Here is a 25,942-nt window from a genome sequence, read left to right as displayed (position 1 = left end):
TGTATATCACACGTACACAACCACACTAGGCCCCAATTACTATTGTTTGTACCCCTAAAAGGCTAGATGAGGAGTAGGGGGGGTATGGAACAGGCAGCACCCTCAAACCTTCAGAAGTATGAGATGAACCCCAACAACTTGGAAAGGTGGATCTCTCTCACACGTACCAACACAGACTATCCCCCAATTTAACTGATCCCCAAAGGTTTTTGATTAAATAGCGGAATAGAAAATATGATCCAAAAAAAGTGTATGTATATCACACGTACACAACCACACTAGGCCCCAATTACTATTGTTTGTACCCCTAAAAGGCTAGATGAGGAGTAGGGGGGGTATGGAACAGGCAGCACCCTCAAACCTTCAGAAGTATGAGATGAACCCCAACAACTTGGAAAGGTGGATCTCTCTCACACGTACCAACACAGACTATCCCCCAATTTAACTGATCCCCAAAGGTTTTTGATTAAATAGCGGAATAGAAAATATGATCCAAAAAAAGTGTATGTATATCACACGTACACAACCACACTAGGCCCCAATTACTATTGTTTGTACCCCTAAAAGGCTAGATGAGGAGTAGGGGGAGTATGGAACAGGCAGCACCCTCAAACCTTCAGAAGTATGAGATGAACCCCAACAACTTGGAAAGGTGGATCTCTCTCACACGTACCAACACAGACTATCCCCCAATTTAACTGATCCCCAAAGGTTTTTGATTAAATAGCGGAATAGAAAATATGATCCAAAAAAAGTGTATGTATATCACACGTACACAACCACACTGGGCCCCAATTACTATTGTTTGTACCCCTAAAAGGCTAGATGAGGAGTAGGGGGAGTATGGAACAGGCAGCACCCTCAAACCTTCAGAAGTATGAGATGAACCCCAACAACTTGGAAAGGTGGATCTCTCTCACACGTACCAACACAGACTATCCCCCAATTTAACTGATCCCCAAAGGTTTTTGATTAAATAGCGGAATAGAAAATATGATCCAAAAAAAGTGTATGTATATCACACGTACACAACCACACTGGGCCCCAATTACTATTGTTTGTACCCCTAAAAGGCTAGATGAGGAGTAGGGGGAGTATGGAACAGGCAGCACCCTCAAACCTTCAGAAGTATGAGATGAACCCCAACAACTTGGAAAGGTGGATCTCTCTCACACGTACCAACACAGACTATCCCCCAATTTAACTGATCCCCAAAGGTTTTTGATTAAATAGCGGAATAGAAAATATGATCCAAAAAAAGTGTATGTATATCACACGTACACAACCACACTAGGCCCCAATTACTATTGTTTGTACCCCTAAAAGGCTAGATGAGGAGTAGGGGGAGTATGGAACAGGCAGCACCCTCAAACCTTCAGAAGTATGAGATGAACCCCAACAACTTGGAAAGGTGGATCTCTCTCACACGTACCAACACAGACTATCCCCCAATTTAACTGATCCCCAAAGGTTTTTGATTAAATAGCGGAATAGAAAATATGATCCAAAAAAAGTGTATGTATATCACACGTACACAACCACACTAGGCCCCAATTACTATTGTTTGTACCCCTAAAAGGCTAGATGAGGAGTAGGGGGAGTATGGAACAGGCAGCACCCTCAAACCTTCAGAAGTATGAGATGAACCCCAACAACTTGGAAAGGTGGATCTCTCTCACACGTACCAACACAGACTATCCCCCAATTTAACTGATCCCCAAAGGTTTTTGATTAAATAGCGGAATAGAAAATATGATCCAAAAAAAGTGTATGTATATCACACGTACACAACCACACTGGGCCCCAATTACTATTGTTTGTACCCCTAAAAGGCTAGATGAGGAGTAGGGGGAGTATGGAACAGGCAGCACCCTCAAACCTTCAGAAGTATGAGATGAACCCCAACAACTTGGAAAGGTGGATCTCTCTCACACGTACCAACACAGACTATCCCCCAATTTAACTGATCCCCAAAGGTTTTTGATTAAATAGCGGAATAGAAAATATGATCCAAAAAAAGTGTATGTATATCACACGTACACAACCACACTAGGCCCCAATTACTATTGTTTGTACCCCTAAAAGGCTAGGAGTAGGGGGAGTATGGAACAGGCAGCACCCTCAAACCTTCAGAAGTATGAGATGAACCCCAACAACTTGGAAAGGTGGATCTCTCTCACACGTACCAACACAGACTATCCCCCAATTTAACTGATCCCCAAAGGTTTTTGATTAAATAGCGGAATAGAAAATATGATCCAAAAAAAGTGTATGTATATCACACGTACACAACCACACTAGGCCCCAATTACTATTGTTTGTACCCCTAAAAGGCTAGGAGTAGGGGGAGTATGGAACAGGCAGCACCCTCAAACCTTCAGAAGTATGAGATGAACCCCAACAACTTGGAAAGGTGGATCTCTCTCACACGTACCAACACAGACTATCCCCCAATTTAACTGATCCCCAAAGGTTTTTGATTAAATAGCGGAATAGAAAATATGATCCAAAAAAAGTGTATGTATATCACACGTACACAACCACACTAGGCCCCAATTACTATTGTTTGTACCTCTAAAAGGCTAGATGAGGAGTAGGGGGAGTATGGAACAGGCAGCACCCTCAAACCTTCAGAAGTATGAGATGAACCCCAACAACTTGGAAAGGTGGATCTCTCTCACACGTACCAACACAGACTATCCCCCAATTTAACTGATCCCCAAAGGTTTTTGATTAAATAGCGGAATAGAAAATATGATCCAAAAAAAGTGTATGTATATCACACGTACACAACCACACTAGGCCCCAATTACTATTGTTTGTACCCCTAAAAGGCTAGATGAGGAGTGGGGGGGTATGGAACAGGCAGCACCCTCAAACCTTCAGAAGTATGAGATGAACCCCAACAACTTGGAAAGGTGGATCTCTCTCACACGTACCAACACAGACTATCCCCCAATTTAACTGATCCCCAAAGGTTTTTGATTAAATAGCGGAATAGAAAATATGATCCAAAAAAAGTGTATGTATATCACACGTACACAACCACACTAGGCCCCAATTACTATTGTTTGTACCCCTAAAAGGCTAGATGAGGAGTAGGGGGGGTATGGAACAGGCAGCACCCTCAAACCTTCAGAAGTATGAGATGAACCCCAACAACTTGGAAAGGTGGATCTCTCTCACACGTACCAACACAGACTATCCCCCAATTTAACTGATCCCCAAAGGTTTTTGATTAAATAGCGGAATAGAAAATATGATCCAAAAAAAGTGTATGTATATCACACGTACACAACCACACTAGGCCCCAATTACTATTGTTTGTACCCCTAAAAGGCTAGATGAGGAGTAGGGGGGGTATGGAACAGGCAGCACCCTCAAACCTTCAGAAGTATGAGATGAACCCCAACAACTTGGAAAGGTGGATCTCTCTCACACGTACCAACACAGACTATCCCCCAATTTAACTGATCCCCAAAGGTTTTTGATTAAATAGCGGAATAGAAAATATGATCCAAAAAAAGTGTATGTATATCACACGTACACAACCACACTGGGCCCCAATTACTATTGTTTGTACCCCTAAAAGGCTAGATGAGGAGTAGGGGGAGTATGGAACAGGCAGCACCCTCAAACCTTCAGAAGTATGAGATGAACCCCAACAACTTGGAAAGGTGGATCTCTCTCACACGTACCAACACAGACTATCCCCCAATTTAACTGATCCCCAAAGGTTTTTGATTAAATAGCGGAATAGAAAATATGATCCAAAAAAAGTGTATGTATATCACACGTACACAACCACACTGGGCCCCAATTACTATTGTTTGTACCCCTAAAAGGCTAGATGAGGAGTAGGGGGAGTATGGAACAGGCAGCACCCTCAAACCTTCAGAAGTATGAGATGAACCCCAACAACTTGGAAAGGTGGATCTCTCTCACACGTACCAACACAGACTATCCCCCAAATTAACTGATCCCCAAAGGTTTTTGATTAAATAGCGGAATAGAAAATATGATCCAAAAAAAGTGTATGTATATCACACGTACACAACCACACTAGGCCCCAATTACTATTGTTTGTACCCCTAAAAGGCTAGGAGTAGGGGGAGTATGGAACAGGCAGCACCCTCAAACCTTCAGAAGTATGAGATGAACCCCAACAACTTGGAAAGGTGGATCTCTCTCACACGTACCAACACAGACTATCCCCCAATTTAACTGATCCCCAAAGGTTTTTGATTAAATAGCGGAATAGAAAATATGATCCAAAAAAAGTGTATGTATATCACACGTACACAACCACACTAGGCCCCAATTACTATTGTTTGTACCCCTAAAAGGCTAGGAGTAGGGGGAGTATGGAACAGGCAGCACCCTCAAACCTTCAGAAGTATGAGATGAACCCCAACAACTTGGAAAGGTGGATCTCTCTCACACGTACCAACACAGACTATCCCCCAATTTAACTGATCCCCAAAGGTTTTTGATTAAATAGCGGAATAGAAAATATGATCCAAAAAAAGTGTATGTATATCACACGTACACAACCACACTAGGCCCCAATTACTATTGTTTGTACCCCTAAAAGGCTAGATGAGGAGTAGGGGGAGTATGGAACAGGCAGCACCCTCAAACCTTCAGAAGTATGAGATGAACCCCAACAACTTGGAAAGGTGGATCTCTCTCACACGTACCAACACAGACTATCCCCCAATTTAACTGATCCCCAAAGGTTTTTGATTAAATAGCGGAATAGAAAATATGATCCAAAAAAAGTGTATGTATATCACACGTACACAACCACACTAGGCCCCAATTACTATTGTTTGTACCCCTAAAAGGCTAGATGAGGAGTAGGGGGAGTATGGAACAGGCAGCACCCTCAAATCTTCAGAAGTATGAGATTGTGTTCACTGTACCCCACAAAGATTGAGTTCACTGCACCCCACAATGATTGTGTTCACTGCACCCCACAAAGATTGTGTTCACTGCACCTCACAAAGATTGTGTTCACTGTACCCCCCAAAGATTGTGTTCACTGCACCCCACAAAGATTCTGTTCACTGTACCCCACAAAGATTGTGTTCACTGCACCCTAAAAGGATGTTGTTCACTGCACCCCACAAAGATTGTGTTCACTGCACCCTAAAAGGATGTTGTTCACTGCACCCCAAAAAGATTGTGTTCACTGTACCCCCCCAAAGATTGTGTTCACTGCACCCCACAAAGATTGTGTTCACTGCACCCCAAAAAGATTGTGTTCACTGTACCCCCCAAAGATTGTGTTCACTGCACCCCAAAAAGATTGTGTTCACTGTACCCCCCAAAGATTGTGTTCACTGCACCCCACAAAGATTCTGTTCACTGTACCCCACAAAGATTGTGTTCACTGCACCCCAAAAAGATTGTGTTCACTGTACCCCCCCAAAGATTGTGTTCACTGCACCCCACAAAGATTCTGTTCACTGCACCCCACAAAGGATTTTGTTCACTGCACCCCAAAAAGATTGTGTTCACTGCACCCCAAAAAGGATTTTGATCACTGCACCCCAAAAAGGATGTTGTTCACTGCACCCCAAAAATGATTTTGTTCACTCCACCCCAAAAAGATTGTGTTCACTGCACCCCACAAAGATTGTGTTCACTGCACCCCAAAAAGATTGTGTTCACTGTACCCCCCAAAGATTGTGTTCACTGCACCCCACAAAGATTCTGTTCACTGTACCCCACAAAGATTGTGTTCACTGCACCCCAAAAAGATTGTGTTCACTGCACCCCAAAAAGGATGTTGTTCACTGCACCCCAAAAAGGATGTTGTTCACTCCACCCCAAAAAGATTGTGTTCACTGCACCCCACAAAGATTGTGTTCACTGCACCCCAAAAAGATTGTGTTCACTGCACCCCAAAAATGATTTTGTTCACTGCACCCCAAAAAGGATTTTGTTCACTGCACCCCAAAAAGGATGTTGTTCACTCCACCCCAAAAAGATTGTGTTCACTGCACCCCAAAAAGATTGTGTTCACTGCACCCCACAAAGGATTTTGTTCACTGCACCCCAAAAAGATTGTGTTCACTGCACCCCAAAAAGGATGTTGTTCACTGCACCCCAAAAAGGATTTTGTTCACTGCACCCCAAAAAGATTGTGTTCACTGCACCCCACAAAGGATTTTGTTTACTGCACCCCACAAAGATTGTGTTCACTGCACACCAAAAAGGATTGTGTTCACTGCACCCCAAAAAGATTTTGTTCACTGCACCCCAAAAAGATTGTGTTCACTGCAGCCCAAAAAGATTGTGTTCACTGCAGCCCAAAAAGATTGTGTTCACTGCAGCCCAAAAAGATTGTGTTCACTGCAGCCCAAAAAGATTGTGTTCACTGCAGCTCACACACAGAAAAATGGATGTGGATCACTGACACCTGCCTATCTCCAATCCCACACCACACAGCAATATCGATTGTAGTTTGTAGAACACAGTTTCCCTAAAATTCAGCAGACTCTGTCCCTAACAGGATTGAGAAGAGATCGTAGATCAGGATTGAGTGCAGATTCACCCCACCCCCCACACAGCAATATCGATTGTAGTTTGTAGAAGACACTGACCCTATAATTCAGCAGACTCTATCCCTAAAATGCCTACAACTCGCCCTGCCTAAACACTCCGACCTGTCCCTCAATTCTATCCGGACACAAATGGTTTTTTCCTGCCTATCTTTCCCTAATCAGCAGCCAGCACATTGATGTGTGCTCTGTCCCTTAGCTAAGCAGCAGAATGACGCTGCTGCGGCGGCTGCCTCGAACTTATAAAGACTTGGTCACATGCTTCAGACGGCCAATCACAGCTACTAAGACATTTGCAGGCATGGCTGGGATGGCTTAAGGCACACCAGTTAAACGATTGTTGATTGGCTGTTGAAAGCCCCCAATGAAAAGAGCGCCAAAGCATGCAAAACCCGGAAATAAAACGACCGAACACGGATTTTTACCCGAACATACAGTAAAGTGTCCGTGTCCGTGTTCGGGTAAAAAAAATCCAATTATTCGGTACGAACACGAATAATACAGTCCGTGTTCGCTCAACACTAGAAAGTAAGAGAAATTACCCAAATTTTCGGTTGTCCCCAGAAAAGTAGTAGAGGGGAAATATTCCAATGGGTACACTAGTTCTGGAGACCTGGATGTCCCCAAGGAATTCCATTGATTTACAAGGATTTCCTCTCACTTCCTGTTTGGTTATGGGACAGGAAGTGAAGGGAAATCTCCGCAATGGGACACGGATGGCGAAATAAAAACTCGGACAGGGGTTATAACTTATAACCCTTCCTTGCTCTATCCAAAATAAAAATAAAAAAAGGTTTGCCTATAGTTCTACTTAAATTATTTATTTGCAAAATTACTTTATATAAATAGATACTGTAAAAACACTAGCGGTGCAAGCAATGTAATGTTACCTAATAGAGGAAGACCTCCAGTTTAGCTCTTGCAGTTCTGTAAAGTTTTGATGTCCAAGTTTTTCAACAATCATATCTGAACTGAGTCTTCCACCAAAAACATCCTTTGCATTTTCACTCTCTAGTTGATCCTTCAAAAAGGTAAGAATACAATATTGTAAACATTGGAGAAACGATTATTAGATCGTGAAAAAGCTTGTCTAAAATCAAAACTTTTTTTCTTTTAAAGGGAAAGATCAACACATCTTTGCATTTATAATTCCTGCCTGAGCTTCCTTTGGGAAGAGTCAACCTCTCTATTTTTACTATTTAAAGCTTTGGATTGAATCACGTATGTGGCAGAGATTTCCCAGTGTAATCTATGAGCATAAATGGTCGTCTCTTATCTCCATTGTAGACTAAAGGGGGAAGCGGAGAGAGCAGGCTTGAACAGACTATCCAATGTTAGCTACAAAGTTCCTGGGGAATGCACAGGTGTTCCTAGACCAATAGGGGGAATAGCATGGTATAATGAGAGGACAATGCACTGAAAAATATTCAAATGCTAGGTTCAGTAATCCATTCCAACAAATCGGATTTACGAATACTCTAAAAAAAATCATTGCTCCTGCAATATTATTAAAAAAGTAACACCCCAACATGATGAGACACACATAGGTCCAACAGGACAGAAAACTGTATTTACTAATAAAAATGTACTTTTCATAATAGAATAAATATGTGTTGTATTATACAAGAAACACAAAGCATGCAGCATTTTTACATAGTTTTCATGTTTTTTGCTGTTTTTACGGTTACTTACCACAGCAGATCCATCAAGAGCTTTTAGCGATGAAAGATGGAAAATAACAAACAATCGATAGTTGTTATTTTTTAGGGAGATTGGATTACCACACAAGTCCAGGATGGCAAGATTGTTTAAACCCTGTTGAAAAAAATAGACCCCAGTTTTCAGAGAGACATTGCTATATCCTGTATAATTAATACAATGAAACTGTCATCTATTATGTTTTTGGAGAACCGGAAATACACAGTAACAGCGCTAGCAAATAGCTGCCAGCAGATATATTAGGTTCCAGCTTATTTTTTGTTTCAATATGTTTATGGTTAAAATAAGCATAAAAATTAAACTAACCATAGGAATCGCCCATGCAGGGGCTAAATCATGGTTAATTATTACAAATAGCAATAAAGAGTATCATAAGGTCAATTAAGATAAAGAGATTCTGGAACATAGGGATAATAATAACCCAACACCACCCAAAATGCAAAAATGGCATGTCCCCAAAGTCTGTTTCCAGCTTGTTTTCATCCAGCACTCCCAGAAACGCTACTAATGCATATATATGAAAAAACAACCAAGTGTAAAAAGTCACTATTTGCATAATCAAAGTTCCGAACACCATGAAAAAACTCTGGCCTACCAATAGGCCATTCACTACATAGATTTTGTTTCGTGGTGGAAGAGTGAGGGAGATTACAAAAACTGGTGTAGCCAATCAGCTTCCAACTTTAGCTTGTTCAGTTAAGCTTTGGCAATAAAACCTGGAAGCCGATTGGTTTCTATGCAACGCTGCACCAAATTTTGCACTTACCAGTTTTAGTAAATAACCCCCAGTTCATATCAGTTTCACTACACAGAAGTAGACCGACTTCAGTGCACCACTGAGTGGTGCTGAAACAAAAAGTACTTGTAGACAGTATAAACTATTTTCGCACTAAGAAATATGTAGGCTACTATTGGCTTTTCTGGCTTCAAAATATCCAGGGTAACATCAATGCTAATGTGCTAGTACCTATATTAGTCTTCAAATCAATCCTGTTTTCCTGCAGTTCTGACTATTGACAAAAGACACATATTTAAAGTGTCCTTAAACCCAAAACATTTAAAAATATGTTTTTGCATGCTATTCGTATACATTCTGACGTAAGCATTAATTTATTCATTTTATGTAGAGTAATAAATACCTGGTTGATCCTGCCATACGCAGGAGCTGTCTCCTTGCCAATGTCCCTGCTGCAACGTAACGGCCTATGGATTGGCTGTTGCCACCTTTTCAACTTATGCTATGGTATCAAGGACCAGGCAAGCCATTCACCTACTCTTTTTCCCCCCCATCAAGGCAGCCCCTTTGACTAAAGAGTCATACATACAGAGTGTTTAGTTAAAATATTGTTCCCTCTCTCCTCATCCATGCCGTGTTCCTAGTCACTATAACATAAAATGACTGATGGAGACTTCAACTCCTTGTTTCCAATACCCCCACCCCCCTCGATGGGCCAGGTCAAGTTCTGTTTAAAGTGGTTGTAAAGGCTCAAGGTTTTTTACCTTCATGCATTTTATGCATAAAGGTAAAAAACCTTCTGTGTGCAGCAGCCCCCCAGGCCCCTATAATACTTACCTGAGCCTGATCTTTCTTAAGCGCTGTGTAGGGGAGCTTCAGCTCTCCTGGGTCTCTCACTCCTCATTGGCTGAGACATTGGCTACTGTCAATCACATCCAGTGACCCAATGAGGAGAGCGGGAGCGGGGCTGAGCTGCACTTCAGGTGTGAATGGACACAGAGGAACGAGCCTGATCGGGTGCCCCCATAGCAAGCTGCTTGCTACGGGGTACTCGGCAGGAAGAAGGGGACAGGAGCAAAGGCGGAAGACCTGAAAATAAAAACAACACTGTTCTGTGAAAAACCACTGCACAAAGCAGGTAAGTATAATATGTTTGTTATTTAAAAATATAAAAAACTGCCTTTATTATCACTTTAAATTTGAAGACCCAATTAAACAACTTCTACTGTAAATGATAACTGTGAGCACCTATACAAACAACAGCTTTCTATTTATTTATTTTGCACACCTATAGAGAATCAGTGACGTACCTTGAGGTGGTAGATCTCTTGGTTGCTACTGATCTGATTATTGCTCAGGTAGAGTTCTATCAATAGGTAGGCTTTCTGTAGTCCTGCCAGACTTCTGATGCTATTGTTCTCAGCGGAGAGAAAGTGTAGATGAGACAGGTTATCAATAACCTCCTTATCAATGCTTGTAAGCTGATTATCATTTATACTGAGACGTCTGAGTTTGACAAGATTTGAAAGGCCTGGAAAACAGTATGATGACAGTAAGTAAGCCCCTTGCTTAACATATCCACATGAATCTCTTAATGCTACGGTAGCTGAATCTGTAAAGGTTCTCAAATATCCAGGTCATAGAAGCTTAAAAGTAGTTAGCCATATTTAACTACGTATTATTATTATTATACAGGATTTATATAGCGCCAACAGTTTGCGCAGCGCTTAACAAAATGAAGGCAGACATTACAGTTACAATACAATTTGGAACAAGAGGAATCAGAGTGCCCTGCTCGTTAGTCAATTGATACAAAAGGTAATAGCTGTGGGGGATGAGCTGATGGAGAAGGTGAAACAGTTTTATTAGTTAGTAGCCGGGTAGGCTTCTTTAAAGAGAGGGGTTTTCAGGGATCGTCTAAAGATAGATAGATTAGGGGACAGTCGGACAGAATGGGGTAGAGAGTTCCAAAGAATGGGAGAAGCTCTAGAGAAATCCTGGAGGCGGGCATGGGAAGAGGTGACAAGGGAGCTAGAGAGCAGGAGGTCTTGGGAGGACCGAAGAGAGCGGCTTGGTTGATATTTTGAGATCAGGTTAGTGATGTAGCTGGGGGCAGAGTTGTGGATGGCATTGTAAACTATTGTTAGCACTTTGAATTTTATTCGTTGGGTGAGTGGAAGCCAGTGAAGGGATTGGCAGAGAGGGGTGGAGGACACTGAACGGTTGGTAAGGTGGATAAGTCTTGCAGCAGCATTCATTATGGATTGAAGGGGGGATAATCTATGTAAGTGTAATCCAGTGAGGAGGGAGTTGCAATAGTCGAGGCGAGAGATAACCAGGGCGTGAATTAAAAGCTTGGTGGTGTCGTTGGTTAAAAAGGGCCGTATTCTAGCGATGTTGCGGAAGTTAAGGCGGCATGATTTGAACAGGGATTGGATGCGAGCCTGAAAGGACAGTGCAGAGTCCAGGGTTTCCCCTAGCACCCTGGCATGTGTGGAAGGACCGATAGTTGTTCCATTGATCTTGACAGAGAATTCCGGAAAAGGGGCACATGGAGGAGGAAATATTATGAGCTCTGTTTTAGATACGTAGACTTCTATTTCACAACACATTCAAGTGGTTTACTCAAATAAATGTCAAATAATTGTAAGGAATAAATACTGGGGCATGTTCCCAACACTTAGAATCAAGGAAGCCTCTTGATGCGTGGTGAAACATGCTCAGAATTACAGAAGTGCAGCTGCATGCGGCTTACTACTATTGACCTTACTATCTCTTGAAAAACTAGAGTACTATTCGACAGAAAGCCCAACAACAACACCCCTGGGTTTGGCCATGTCACTGGGCAACAATATAAAGTAGGCCAGGCTATGAATATGGCATGTCTTGCACTTTGGCCTGGTCCCGAGGTAGTAGCACTTACTGTAATAGTAAATTGAAATGTCTATGTTTACTGTAATTGCCATACCAATATCATCCAACTCATGGCTACTTGACTATGGCACTAATCCTTTAGCTTTATTTTTTTCTGTGTCAGTTACCCAGAACAAGTACAAAAAAGCCAGGATTTCTGAAATACAACTTTTTGGACTCTAACAGAGAAAAACAGGCATAACTGTATGACAGGCATACTCTCATTGAACAAAAGGCATGGGAAGGGAGCTCTGCCTATGCTCAACAACAGAAATGCACAGAAATTGGCATCTGACAGGCAGGAATGGGGAAAGGAAAGAAGGGTTTTTCTGCACAATGCATTGGTGTTTCTTTGGAGAAGCAAAGCAAAAGTATTTAAACATAAATGTGTAGGAGGCGTTATATGGGGGGGACTTCCTGTCTGATTGTTTGCCAGTGTCCATTCACCTGAAGGTGATGCATAACCCATATGGTAATAAATATGGCTCTGTGTCCCGTGGTTTACGAAAAAGAAAATGCCTTTTTAGATGACATGCAAATCTATTCTTTTTCGCATCTGATCCGCATAGAATTCGCATGTGTGAACCAGCACTTAAACCTCTTCTCACCCAGCAACATATGCTGTTATATAACTACAAAAGCCACTTGCATTAATTAATTAATGCTCTCTTAGTGGTCACATCAAACTGCAATAAAAGTTATATATATTATTGTACTTTTATTGCTGCCTAATGGCTGTTCAAGCTTTCATTATCTAGAGAGATGCAGGTCTCTGAACAACCATAATCAATAAGCCAGACTAAAGCGGCTTTTACCCTTGCCAACTTATGCAAATGAACAAAGAACCTGAGTAGTTACTTGCTTTTAGAACTGCTTTTTATCCTATAGAAATCAGTCCCCATTTGTTTGCTTCCTATAGAAATTAATTGAAATGCAAAAGAAGCTCTGAAGGAGTTAAAGTGAATTCATTTTTCTAGGAACTTTTCTCAAGAATCGTATTTGTATTGTTGTTATTAGCAGATGTTTTTCATTCACTTGATCGGTTTTATGAAATAGCTGAATGACCATGTTGAATTTTATCTCTGCTCAGCAAAATGGTAGAGTACCACCTAGTGAACAGAATATTAAGATACAGAATATACCTCCCAGGTTTGTGATGCTGTTTCCATCAAGGCAAAGCTCCTCTAACTTGATACAATTTTCCAGGCCTTCCGTTTTGGTCAGATAATTGTTGCTGAAAGATGCCCAACGTACATTTTCAAGCTTTTTCAAATTTGTGATTTTGGAGAGTTTTTGTCCATCAAAATTTATAGATGTTATCTGGAAAAATGTGGTACAAAATATATGTTAGTCTTACACTATTTTTTTTTTTTTTTAGCTAAGTGGTAGTTTAATATTGGCACAGAATACCTAGAAAGACACAGAAAAAATAAATAATGTATATACTCTAAGCCAACCTTTCAACAAAGAATTAACTTTCCAGTGTAAGGGAACCCCTGCTTAATATTACTAAATTTACAACTCATGATATACGAGTTGGATGATCATTGGGAAGAATGCTCCTTAAACCTGTGGTCAGTGGGAAGAATTACCCCCTTACAGATAGCTGAAAAGATCAATGGTGTCATTGGGAACCTAAGAGGCAGACATTTCTAATTGCTCAAGGCCCTCAAGCAACCTCTTCATGAACCCTAAGGTTCCATGGAACCCTGGTTGGGAAAACCTGCTCTATGCAAACACTTCCCTGGACAGAACAGATGCCAAAACATCAACGATACAAGTCAGCAGAAGAAGCCCCTGAGCCAAAGTACTACCCTGGAAAAAAAGCCATATCAGCAAGCCTGATGGCCTCTATCCTTAAATTATTGGTACTTTAGGAAACCTAAAAGATAAAAATGAATGTCATGCGCATTTGTAATTCCTTTTTTGACTGTGAGGAACGTTGCCGTACAAGAAATGTTAACATTCACAAATAGATTTCCTGCAACTGATGGAAAATCTCCAATCCTTACACTGTTCTGTGTGGATGGTGACATGCATACTGTATGTTGGTGTAAATGGGCCCATAATGTTTCCCTTTGTCTTTCACACTAAACTCCAGAGCATAGATGTAAACCAGAGCCATAGGAAAGAATGGGATTCCTACTCGACATGCATATTTTCATGCAGCAATATGCAACAATTTTGCTGCATCAAAACAAGACAAATGTGAATAGGCTCTAGTTATTAACTGGGTTTATTTCTGGATCGTAAAACATTTTGTGTAATTACTAGGCTGTTTGGGACAGGCTTTGATGCATGCTAAAAGCCCAAAATGTATGAACCACAATTTTTTTTCTTCCAGACAGTGCTTTCAAAAGGCATACAAGTAAATAGCTATTTCATGTTTATTGACCAATATTTGTATTTCCTCAGCATTTTTCTGAAAGCCCAATTCTCTGCCCACTCTTCCAGCTCAGATTTATATTATGTAACCAGTCAAAACACCTAAATGCAGTTTTAAAGTGATATTAAAGTCTCATTGTTTTTTCCTTAAAAATAACAAACAGGTTATACTTACCTGCCCTGTGTAGTGGTTTTGCACAGAGCAGCCCAGATCCTCCTCTTTTCGGGTCCCTCTTCGGATCTCCTAGCCCCTCTTTACTGTTGTGTGCCCCCACAGCAAGCAGCTTGCTATAGGGGCACTCGAGCCAAGCCGGAGGTACCGGTGTCCATTCAGATATGGAACAGCTGCCCAGCCCCGCCCTCTTTCCTTTCCTTATTGGCTTACTGACTTTGATTGACAGCAGTGGGAGGCAAAAGCTGAATCTCTTGTGCAACATTGCTGGATCGAGATGGGGCTCAGGTAATTAACAGGGGGGCGAGGGGGAAGCTGCACACAGAAGGTTTTTTATCTTATTGCATAAAATGCATTAAGATAAAAAAAACCTCTGCCTTTACAACAACTTTAAATAATACCTTAATTCATGGGTGTCCAACCTTTTGGCTTCTCTGGGCCACATTGAGTGTAGAGAAATTTTCTCGGGCCGCATATAAAATATATACTATAGTTAAGGTATATAAGTTAAAAAAAAATGCCGCCGCGCCCTTCCCACCGCGGCCCCCACACTAATTTAACACAACTAGAGGATGATCAAATGAAATTGAATCAGTATACAGAGGTTTACTTCTTCTAAATGATAATAAAGGAACACTCTAACCACCATGACCACCTCAGTGATTTCAAGTGGTCATGGTGGTAGGAGTCAGAAACACTGCACATGCCTCCCCCCCCCTCTGAGGCAGCCTCTGCCTACCGTTAGTTGGAAGCTGCTGTGGCCGTGCCCCCGACCTGACTTCCTTCCTCCCCAGCAAAAATTGTCAGGGGGCAGTGGGCCGCATTGCCTGAGGTTCCGGGCCGCAGTTAGGACATGCCTGCCCTAATTAGTCTTTGTACTAACCTCCTGTATTCCTCTACACACGAACATTCAGACTAAACCTGGCTATACTCTAGGCAGATTTTGGCTGTTTCTTGAAGAATCAGATTAAATTTTTGTCAGTGACTCTGTCGGCTCCCTCTTGCCTAACACTCTTTGACTGAAAAATTGAAGGAGCTTGGCAGAAATTTGGCAGACGAACAGCAGCTGCATCCAATCAGATGTCAAAATACAACAGCTGGCACTGTTACCAGAGTGGATGGAGGGATCTGTTTTTTTCCAATCAGTGTTAGGCTGGGTACACACACACACAGCTTTTTTTTTTTTAATCATCCAGGGGATTGAATGGAAAAAAAAGACCGATCTCCACATCAACACAGGTGATGTTGATGCAGACATTGTGTTCTCACAGTGGGACTCCTCTTCCACCAGAATAGACTGATCATTGTTTGTAGCCATTGACTGCAAGTGCTGATCGAATGCTGGTTTTCCACTGTGACCGTTTGACAGAAGCCGGACACATGGACCAAAAGTCCCAAATCATTTTTGACTCGTGTGTACCGGGCTTAAGGCCAGCTTTAGAGAAGAAGGGGCCTTACCTGATACTAGTCAGGCTTTGCTGCAGAGCACAATACTATGAATCCAACAAATTGAGCTTATTAACTGGAGGAGAGGGCAGAAATAACGTTATCAGCAAAGCTGTTCCTTCACTATCCAATCACAGCCTTAACCAAGATATATTGCTTTGACTGCACTGGAGAGAAGTAAATGCCAAGGAACTTTTATAGTGCCTGTCAGGTGTGCCTGGAAGAAAACTGTCAGAACGAAATTACACATTTATTGGCAGGCAAGCCACTTGTGTACCTAGTTATTTGCCTACACGTTTACTTAAACAGATATGTAAAATGTTCTATTTAAAAGGAAAATACCAAAATATGTTTTACTTAAATACTTCCTTTAAGTATCAGATTTATTACATAATCTGCCATATGTCTATTTTAATATTTTTCTTACCCTAAGATACCAGCTGTTGTTAAAATCAGCATATGGATCCAGGCAGTTCTTGCTAATTTGAGAGAGTATCTGAGCAGAAGGTAAAAGACTAAGACATCGGGGTTTTACATGGTCTGTTCTGGCACTCAATAGCAACGATGCCTGCAGATATAGAAAAAAATCAATGTGATCTACACTGCTTGTTCTACAACAAACTTATTTAGACATAGAATGCTTAGATAATAGACATGCATGTTAAAAAAAAAGAAAAAAAAAAAGAAAAAATAATCACACTGCCATAAACCAGGAACAAAAATTGTATATACTGTATTACAGCTTACTGGTCCTCAGGCCTCTCCTTGTGCATTTGCCAGAGTCACTGTGGGTTGGTTATTGTGCTCTAGACCAGTGGTCCTCAACTCCGGTCCTCAGGGCCCACTAACAGGCCAGATTTTAAGTATTACCTTGGGGAGATGCAGACTAGAGTACTGCAATCACTGAGCAGCAAATTATATCACCTGGGATGCATTTCAGTTATCTTGCAAACCTGGCCTGTTAGTGGGCCCTGTAGGCCAGGGTTGAGGACCACTGCTCTAGATGGATACATCTTAACCAAGGCGGGGCAGGTGAGAGACGCTGAATAGCGCTATGTTATCAGCGGCGGGAGATTTTTACACACATATACAGAGAATAACTGGTGCAGTTTATAGCACTATTGGATATAAGTGCAATCTTTTGGTTATAATAAAATAAAAGTATAACACTATGGGCAGTTTTATCTGTTTTAATATTGGCTGAGATATTCAGTAATTGGAAGAGCAATCAAACTTGTGGACTAGATGATTTTTAAACAATGTGCATATAGACCTGAAAACTGAGCAAGGTCATTTACCAGAGATGTGGGGCAGCATGGATTTGAAATGTTCATAAATGATGGAGTTTGTAAAGCATTATACACAGAAAAGCTACACATTTACTTGTGGAAGTGACTTTATGAAGACACATTTGTGAAACTTTTCATTTATATAAAATTTTTGTAACAATTTCAAGGACCACTTGTTTTTTTTTTTTTAATTTTAGGGTGGAATAGTGTTTTATAATGTACACATCTAAGGCCCCCTTTCATACGATATGACCGATCAGGTCTGCCTACCCATTTTTCAGGCAGACCTGATCGGGCCACCCATTCTACTGTATGGGGAGGCGGATGTCAGCAGACTGTTTGGCATCCAACAAGAAAACAGATGGATGGAGATACGTTCTCCATCCGTCCAGCGGGTCGGATCGGATGGGATTGGATGAGAACGGACATGCTGTCCATTTTCATCTGATCTCCCCATTGAAGAGAGCGGGACTCTGCACAGTGATTGGAGACGGACCTGTCACCTGCCTGCTCAGCGCGGATTAACAGAGCGATCCCCGCTGAGCTAGCGTATTCCGTGAGAACAGATCGGCCCGTGTGAAAGGACCCTAAAGAAGAACTTACTGTTTAGTGAGTTTTCATGGTTTCATTGTTGGGTTTGAAAATAGCGCAGACCTGGGAAGTTTCCCTTGCATGCTTATCCAAATAGGCATTTCCTGGAGGTTAGCTAAAATGTATCCGCTGAAACTTTGTATGCATCTCGGTTAATAAAAAGTAGATGTAAACCATAGCTGAATAACAATAATTTGCAAAAACACTGTGGGGTTGATTTACTAAAACTGGAGAGTGCAAAATCTGGTGCCGTTGTGCATAGTAGCCAATCAGCTTCTAACTTCAACTTGTTCAGCTGATTAGTTTCTATGCAGAGCTGCACCAAATTTTGCACTCTCCAGTTTTAGAAAATCAACCCCAGTGTATCATATTTTCAAAAATGTCTATTCTTTTGCAGCAAAATAACGGAAAATTTATATCAAATACTTACCGTAATTTTCCTTTCCTGATGGACTCCATGGCAGCATACGTATCGGGTTTGGCCCCGCCTCCAAACCTACCCATAGGACCTCACTCCCATAAATCTTTGCTCCTGTTCAGCACACGTGTTCTATAACTATCCTCCACAGAAATCCGGGAGGGAACTCCTGCTGCCATGGAGTCCATCAGGAAAGGAAAATTACGGTAAGTATTTGATATAAATTTTCCGTTTTCCTGACAGACTCCATGGCAGCATACGTATCGGGAAATAACTCGCCGTACACACAGGGTGGGCAGGTGCTGAACAGAAAAGTTTAATGCATTTTGTCAAACAGACAGGACTTGCAAACCAAAATTCACAGATGAAAGAGCCGCTGGCTCAACACAGTAATGGGACAAAAACGTGTTAATAGAGGACCACGATGCTGCTCTGCAGATGACTTCAGGAGCCACATGTCTGGATACTGCCCAGGAGGTAGAGATGCTCCGCGTCGAATGAGCTGTAACTACTGCTGGAGGGGTCAAGCCCTTAGCCCTATAAGCCCACTGGATGGTCTGGATGATCCAAGAGGAAATGGATCTCGTCGAGGCTCTTGAACCTTTGTTTTTACCATAGAAGGTAACAAAAAGATGTTCCGATTTTCTAAAAGAGGAAGTGGCATCTAAATATTTCTTAATACACTTTCCAACATCCAGCGGATGAACCGAAGATTCTTCCTCTTCCTGTCTAAAGGTCGGTAACACTGTCTCTATGTTTTCATGGAAGACAGAAGTCCTCTTTGGTCTCGCATCCAGCATGGGAATGAGCACCACTCTGTCAGGAAAAAATGTTAAGAAAGACTCTTGTGTCCCAAAGGACCCAATTTCCGACACTCTTTTTGCTGAGGTTACAGCTACCAGAAACACTGTTATCAGGGTAAGCTCTCTTATGGTCAAGGAATCAGACATGTCTTGAATCTGACCCGCCAGGAAATCCAGAACTAGAGGCAGATCCCACTTGGGAAACCTGGGTTTCCTCTGAGGTCTGATTCTCACTGCTCCTTGGAAAAATTGACGAATTAAGGCATGAGTGGCCCAGGAGATCCCTGTAAAAGCGAAATAGCCGAGACCTGGACTCTGAGCGAACTCACTGATAGAGGCAAGTCCAATCCTGATTGGAGAAAGCTCAATACGTCCTGGATCTTAATGGAAGATTGAGGATCAGGCCTTGTAGCCAACTGTGCAGAAAATTTTTCCCAGATTCTCTGATAAACTCTGTTCGTTGAGTTTCTTCTAGCACTAAGCAATGTAGAAATCGCCGTTTCTGGACAGCCTAAAGCCTGTAACCTCCTCCTTTCAACATCCAGACCCTGAGATGTAGACGGTCCGGGCATGGATGGAGTACAGACCCCTGGGACAACAGATCCGGTCTGAAGGGTAGCGGGATTGGGTCTTGGACACTGAGTAGCGTCAGGAGAGGAAACCATGGCCTGTTTGGCCAAAAGGGAATCACCGCCACTATCTCCACTGGCTCCGCCCTGAGTCTCCGAAGGAACTGTAACACAATCGGAATTGGTGGGAAGGCGTATGCCCAGCGGAATCTCCACTGATCCGAGAGTGCGTCCATCCCTGATGCTTGTGGATCTCTGAATCTTGTATAGTACTTCGGCAGTTTGAAGTTGCAGGGGGAGGCGAAGAGGTCTACCTCTGGAGAGAACCCTAGTGTTAGAATCCAGTCGAATGTTTCCTTGTGAAGGGACCACTCATTGTTGTCCAGGTCCACTCTGGACAGGAAGTCTGCTTTGACATTCTGGGCTCCTGGAACATAAACCGCTGAAAGATTCGAGAGATTTCTCTGTGCCCAGGACATAATCGGCTCCCCTTCCCTCAATAGGGACCAGCTGCGTGTTCCCCCTTGCTTCCTGACGTATGCCACTGCTGAGGTGTTGTCCAGACGTAGCATGACAGGTTGGTCTTTTGTCAGGTGAGAAAAAGCCCGAAGAGCTTGGAATGCTGCTCGGAGTTCCAGTATGTTGGACACTATTCCTCGAGTAGAGAACTCCCACCTGCCCTGTGCCACCTCCGACAAACAGTGGGCACCCCAGCCTACGTTGCTGGCATCCGAGGTGATCACTACCCACGGAGCTGGCTTCAGAGAGTGGCAGTTCAGCAGGTGGTCTCTGCATAACCACCAAGGGGGACTCGCTCTCATGGAAGGGGTCAAGAAGATGCGTTGATCTAGATGCCACGTATCCCATTGCTGCAGGAATCCCTTCTGAAAGGGTCTCATCCTCCACAGGGCCCACTTCACCATTGGGACTACTGCGACCATAGTCCCGATCACCTTCAGGCATTGACGTGCCTGAAGATGAGAGGATGAGAGGGCAAAGCGAATCCTGTCTCGAAGTGTCCCTATTTTTTCCTCTGGAAGAGAGATAGTCGCCTTCTCTGTGTCGAACAGAGCGCCCAAGTAGATCAGGGACTGAGTTGGAATCAGGTGGCTCTTCTCCTCGTTGAGTAACCAACCAAACATCTGGAGAGTGGACACGACCTGCTCCAGATGAACTAATAGTTGATCTCTGTCTTGGGACAACAGGAGGAGATCGTCCAAATAGTGGTGAAGTCGGATACCTCTCAATCTCAGTAGGGCTACCACGGCCAATAAGATTTTTGAAAAGGTCCGTGGAGATGTTGAGAGCCCGAATGGGAGACAGATAAATTGAAGATGTAATCCTCCCACTTCGAACCGGAGAAACCTTTGAAAATCTTCGGCCACAGGGACATGAAAGTAGGCGTCCTTCAAGTCGATGGACACCATCCAATCGGCCGGCTGGACTGATTGCTGTATAGACAACAGGGTCTCCATTTTGAACCTTTCTTTTTTTATGAATTTGTTCAAAAAGGTCAAATCTATTACTGGTCTCCATGATCCGTTCTTCTTTTGGACCAGAAAGAGCGGAGAATATATTCCTTGGCCTCGCTCGGACTCTGGAACGGAGATGACAGCCCCTTGAGCCATGAGAGCTTCGACGTAGGAAAATAAAATCTGACGCCTTTCTTCTAGGACCGGTATGGCAGTAGGCAGGAACCTTGAGCCTGGTCTCTCCTTGAAGACCCACTTGTGGCCTGAGGACACCGTTCTGACGGCCCAGGGGTCCTGGATCGAAGCCGCCCAGACATGACGGAAGGAGCGTAGACGTGCGCCCACCTGACATGTCTGAGCGGGCCCACCTTCAAAAGGACTTAGCGGGCTCGCGGTCCCCTGAGGAGACATTCTTTGTCGTCTTCCTGGAAGACTGTCTGGATCTCCAGTTTCGGTTGAACTCACGACCAGGTCTATAAGAACGAGCTTCCCTGGCCCGGTCAGGAACGAATTTCCTAGTAGGCTGTCCTTTCTTGATGTTGAACTGGCGCCGATCCTGGGGAAGAAACCCAGACTTACCGCCCGTAGCCCAGGTTATGGCCTCGTCAAGTTTATTCCCAAAAAGGGAGGACCCCTCAAAGGGAATACGGCACCAAACTTGCTTGGATGCCGGATCCGCAACCCAAGGGCGGAGCCAAAGGGCTCTCTTCGCTGTGACCGAGGACAGCATAACTCTTGCCAATAGACGGATCAGGTCTATGGAAGCCTCCCCAAGGAACGACGAGCCCAGCCTAAGCTCCTGGATTGGAGCACTACTGGCCACTTCTTCTGACACCGATCTGACCGATTCGTCTACCACATCAGCCCAAGATTCCATGGCCTTGGATAGAGCAGCTAAAGCTAGGACCGGTTTGCAGGCCATACCTGCCGTGAGGTAGATCCTTTTCAAATCGGAGTCCATTCTCCGGTCTAACGGGTCTTTAAATGAGACCGTATCCTCTAAGGGAAGGGTCACATGCTTGACCAGTCTCATGACTGCTGCGTCAACTAGAGGAGGAGACTCAAGTTGTTTCACATCATCCTCTTTGAAGGGGTAAAGTTTCGCCATCTTGGATACTAAGGAATTCTTTCGTTCCACCTTTCTCCACTCCTCCGAAATAATTTCTCCCAACTCTCCCAGGAAGGGAAAATTAACACGCTCCTTGTTGAGCTGTTTAAAGTACTTCTTTTGCTTGGGAGGGGGAACAGAAGACTCCTCCCAATTTAAGGTCTCTCTGACCGCTTTAACCAGGGAAGGCACCAAAGCATATTCGAAACCCAGACAGGGATCCTCATCTTCAGAGTCGCTACCTGACAAGAGCACCGACTGATGGCTTGTATGGGTCGACTCGAAACCTTCCTGTACTTGAAGAGTTACAGGGGAAGGGCTTGGGGAGGCCGTTGCAGTGTCTTGAGAACGACTGACACCCATCTCTGCCAAAGAGTCTTTTACTACTCTCTTGACCAAAGCCTCAATGCGTTGATCGAAAGTATCCCTTTCTCCCGCAGCCTGGGAGAAACATCTGTCACAGAAAAGCTTCTTCTCCGGGACACTAGCGCCACAGCCCCTGCAACCTGCTTTGTCAGGTCTCCGTGCGTGGCTGGCTGAAGTGGACGCTTTACGATGATGGGAGCCCGAACGGGACTTCCCTGTAGAGTGCCGGTGGCGAGAGCTTGAACGCCTTTCACTTCTTTGAGAAGAGTGTCTAGTCTCTGAACGAGGAGGGCTGTAAACAAAAGAAAACAAAGAAAAAACAGACAGGAAGCTAGGAACACTTGAGTTCCTACCCCCCACCCCCTATAACCCGCATCCCCAGCAAGAAGCCCCCGATACCTGTTAGGGGCGGGCTGACCACCGGAGGGCAAAGTAGCTTCCATTCTGATGCTGACCTACAAGAATGAGCCGGACAGCAATGTCAGAAAAACCAGCAAAAAGAGGGGGGGCGCTCCCAAACTGGGGCCAGTACTCACCAAACCAAAGGTTAGCAGGCAGAGCGGCAGCGCACAACAAACGTCCAAAAATCGATCAATTCTGGTAAAGGGAACACCCAGTATCAGCAGTGTGTATAAACACAACACTGCTGACAGCTCTGGGGTTTAAATATGGCGCCTGGTGACGTCATCAGCGATCGCCACCGACGCTAGCTTACTGCGCATGCGCCGTACTCACACGGCGCATGCGCGAGAACCAAGCCTCGTTCCCGAGGCACCGCACATGCGCAGTAGCGTCCCGCACCGGCGGCCGGTCAGGAAGTGACTCGCTGACCGGCCCCGGACCACTAGCCACCAGGGAAAGCAGGAAAAACCAGGTAATACAGACAAGGCATTACTATAAGCATAATATATATAAAAAATAGCTGCCATGGAGGACTTTGTACTCACAAACCGCAGACCACCAGGGATGGATGCACCACCGGACTTATCTCACTCTAGGGTACCGGCCACCCGCAGCAGCTGGGCTTTTTGGCCAAGGCTGCATACATCTTCGCCCCTACTCCATACCCCGCAGCAGCTGGGGCTTATTGGAGAGCTCCATACCGACTGGTAGAGCCATCCATCACCCGGAATCCATCTTCAGGTAGGATATCAGGTAATCCCTTTGGAGGACAAAAAAAGAACACGTGTGCTGAACAGGAGCAAAGATTTATGGGAGTGAGGTCCTATGGGTAGGTTTGGAGGCGGGGCCAAACCCAATACGTATGCTGCCATGGAGTCTGTCAGGAAACTTATTTTTACCTATTTTATACCCTTTGCCGAACTTCTGTTTCGCTGATCTCCTGCAGCCACTTCCTATCAACATGTACTTCAGAGAGGTTGCATGGCATTTCTCAAGGAGGGTTTACTGAAGGTGACAACAGTAAACTGTGCATGTTTGACATGTTGACACAGCCCCTTGTAGCCTCCATCAGAAGCCTGTGTGACAAGGTGACAACACAAGAGAACAATTGGAAGACAGGGACATAGCCTTGTCACCCTATAAGAGCAAGTACATGAACAAGGACCTTCATGGTAGGATTACAGATGTCCCTGATTGGACGAGGTGGAGAAAATGGGAGGGGGGGATCATATTAGGTTTACATCTACTTTAAATCCTTTGACCTTTTGCTTGTTTTGCATCATTTTATTTAAACCAGTCTCCGACTTTAAAAGAACATTTTGGATTGCAGTTGGTGATGCAGCATGGTCCTACTATCCTCTGAAGTACTTACCAAGTAAGATTTTCTGCCATGTAGATTGTGCTCAAAAGTTCAGTTTCTCTCCCATGCTTGTGTCCAGCTTCAGAAATACACACGATTGGTTAAAATGCATGGTGTATTGCATTATTTAGGCTCCATTCACACTTGTGCGACTTGTCATGCAACTTTGGACATCAAAGTTGCATGGCAATATGCAGTCCATTTTTTACAATGGGGTTGATTTACTAAAACTGGAGAGTGCAATATTTGGTGCAGCTCTGCACAGAACCCAATCAGCTTCCAGGTTTTTTTTTTTTGTCAAAGCTGAACTTAAAAAGCTCGGGTTAGAAGCTGATTGGCTACCATGCACCAGATTTTGCACTCCCCGGTTTTAAATCAACCCCAGTGTGTTTGGACAACGTATACCGACATCAAAGTTTACTTTATTAAAAAGGACTGAAATGTAACCTGTGTAATCCGGCCTTCAGGAAAAAACTTTGAAGACTGTGAAACTTCCTCTTCCGTAATCAGGACCCCATCCAAATGAATCAGCGACTTTAATCTTCCAATCGCTACCATACGTACTGAAGCTGGCTAGGAAAGAACAGTCATGTCAGCTATCAGGTTCTGTCAATAAGGCATTTTTTATTTTTTTCATTTTCCTGTATGATGGATGGCCTGGAAGTTCAGTAAGAGTAATGAGAATGTTTATTACACATAAGCACAGGAGTAACAACGTGCATTGTACTGGCTCTCAGGGGCGTCAGGAAACTAGGTCATGTATTCAAGATGGCTCATTGAAAACTGCTGAAAGGTAATGCTGCAATTGTTAGCCTCAGCTAAATGATGACATCCTTATTAAAGTAAAAAAAAAAAAAAAAAGCAGAATTTTCTTTTTTTTGATGTCTAATCTTGGGTTTTGCACAATAAGGATGTTAGAAAGCTTGTAATAAAGACACTAAAAGGGCTGAAAATCTAGTGGTGAGAAAACCATCAGTCTCCAAAATATACTAGATTTCTGCAACCGGTATGGGAAAAGATGAAGGTAAGTAATTGAGGTTTTGTTCACAGACTGATAAACTCTTTATTGTGACACAGACTCAACAAAAGACACAAAAACAGCGTTGGATATTAGCAAACCCATCAACTGTTGGCTTTTCAATTCCGACTAGAACATAAAATATCGTCAATTATAATCATGTGTGATTTGGTTTTTATGGGCTAAAATCATTGCAGCATCCAATGTAATGGAGTATTGTTCAGCTAACACTGTACGAAGAGTAATCACTGAAATAAGACATGGGATAAATTGTTGCTGTTAAGCTGTAAAAGGGGTTAAGGTAATTTACTGTTCCTCAACTATATCAGTATTATAAAGTGAAGTTCCTGAGCAGTTTTTAAAATACAAAAATGTTCTAATAGTTTCTAACATAAAAAATAAACTATTTGAAATAAATTTGAAGGAGTTTCTACTGTGAGCATGAGAAAACTCCTTAGTGTGTTCCCCAGTTCAGCCTGATAGGGAGTCCTGTGTCCTTCACACTCCCACTCAGAGGCTGCTGCAACAAACTGAAGCATTCAGCTGTTTTCATTCATTTCATTCCATTGCCAGAGGAAGATCAGCAATGGTTACTGGATTTCTGGT

At 43.3% G+C, this 25,942-nt stretch overlaps 1 protein-coding gene across 2 annotated transcripts in view; it reads right to left on the bottom strand.

Annotated features, from left to right (window-relative positions):
- Positions 1–25,942, bottom strand: part of LRRC9 (leucine rich repeat containing 9) — a 174,702-nt gene that overhangs the window by 75,042 nt on the left and 73,718 nt on the right. For both annotated transcript variants that reach the window (XM_082275541.1, XM_082275542.1), the window contains exons 18-23: positions 24,766–24,891; positions 16,368–16,508; positions 13,080–13,257; positions 10,335–10,555; positions 8,262–8,384; positions 7,460–7,590 (exon numbers count right to left, since the gene is read on the bottom strand). In XM_082275541.1, the coding sequence (XP_082131667.1) occupies positions 7,460–7,590; positions 8,262–8,384; positions 10,335–10,555; positions 13,080–13,257; positions 16,368–16,508; positions 24,766–24,891 (920 nt within the window). The remainder of the gene's footprint in view (positions 1–7,459; positions 7,591–8,261; positions 8,385–10,334; positions 10,556–13,079; positions 13,258–16,367; positions 16,509–24,765; positions 24,892–25,942) is intronic.

This window comes from Pelophylax lessonae (assembly GCF_965119305.1).
Source record: "Pelophylax lessonae genome assembly, chromosome: 13".
NCBI classification, from domain to species: Eukaryota; Metazoa; Chordata; class Amphibia; order Anura; family Ranidae; genus Pelophylax; species Pelophylax lessonae.
The sequence above is the reverse complement of the archived record's forward strand: the minus strand, read 5'-3'. Positions and strand labels throughout refer to the sequence as shown.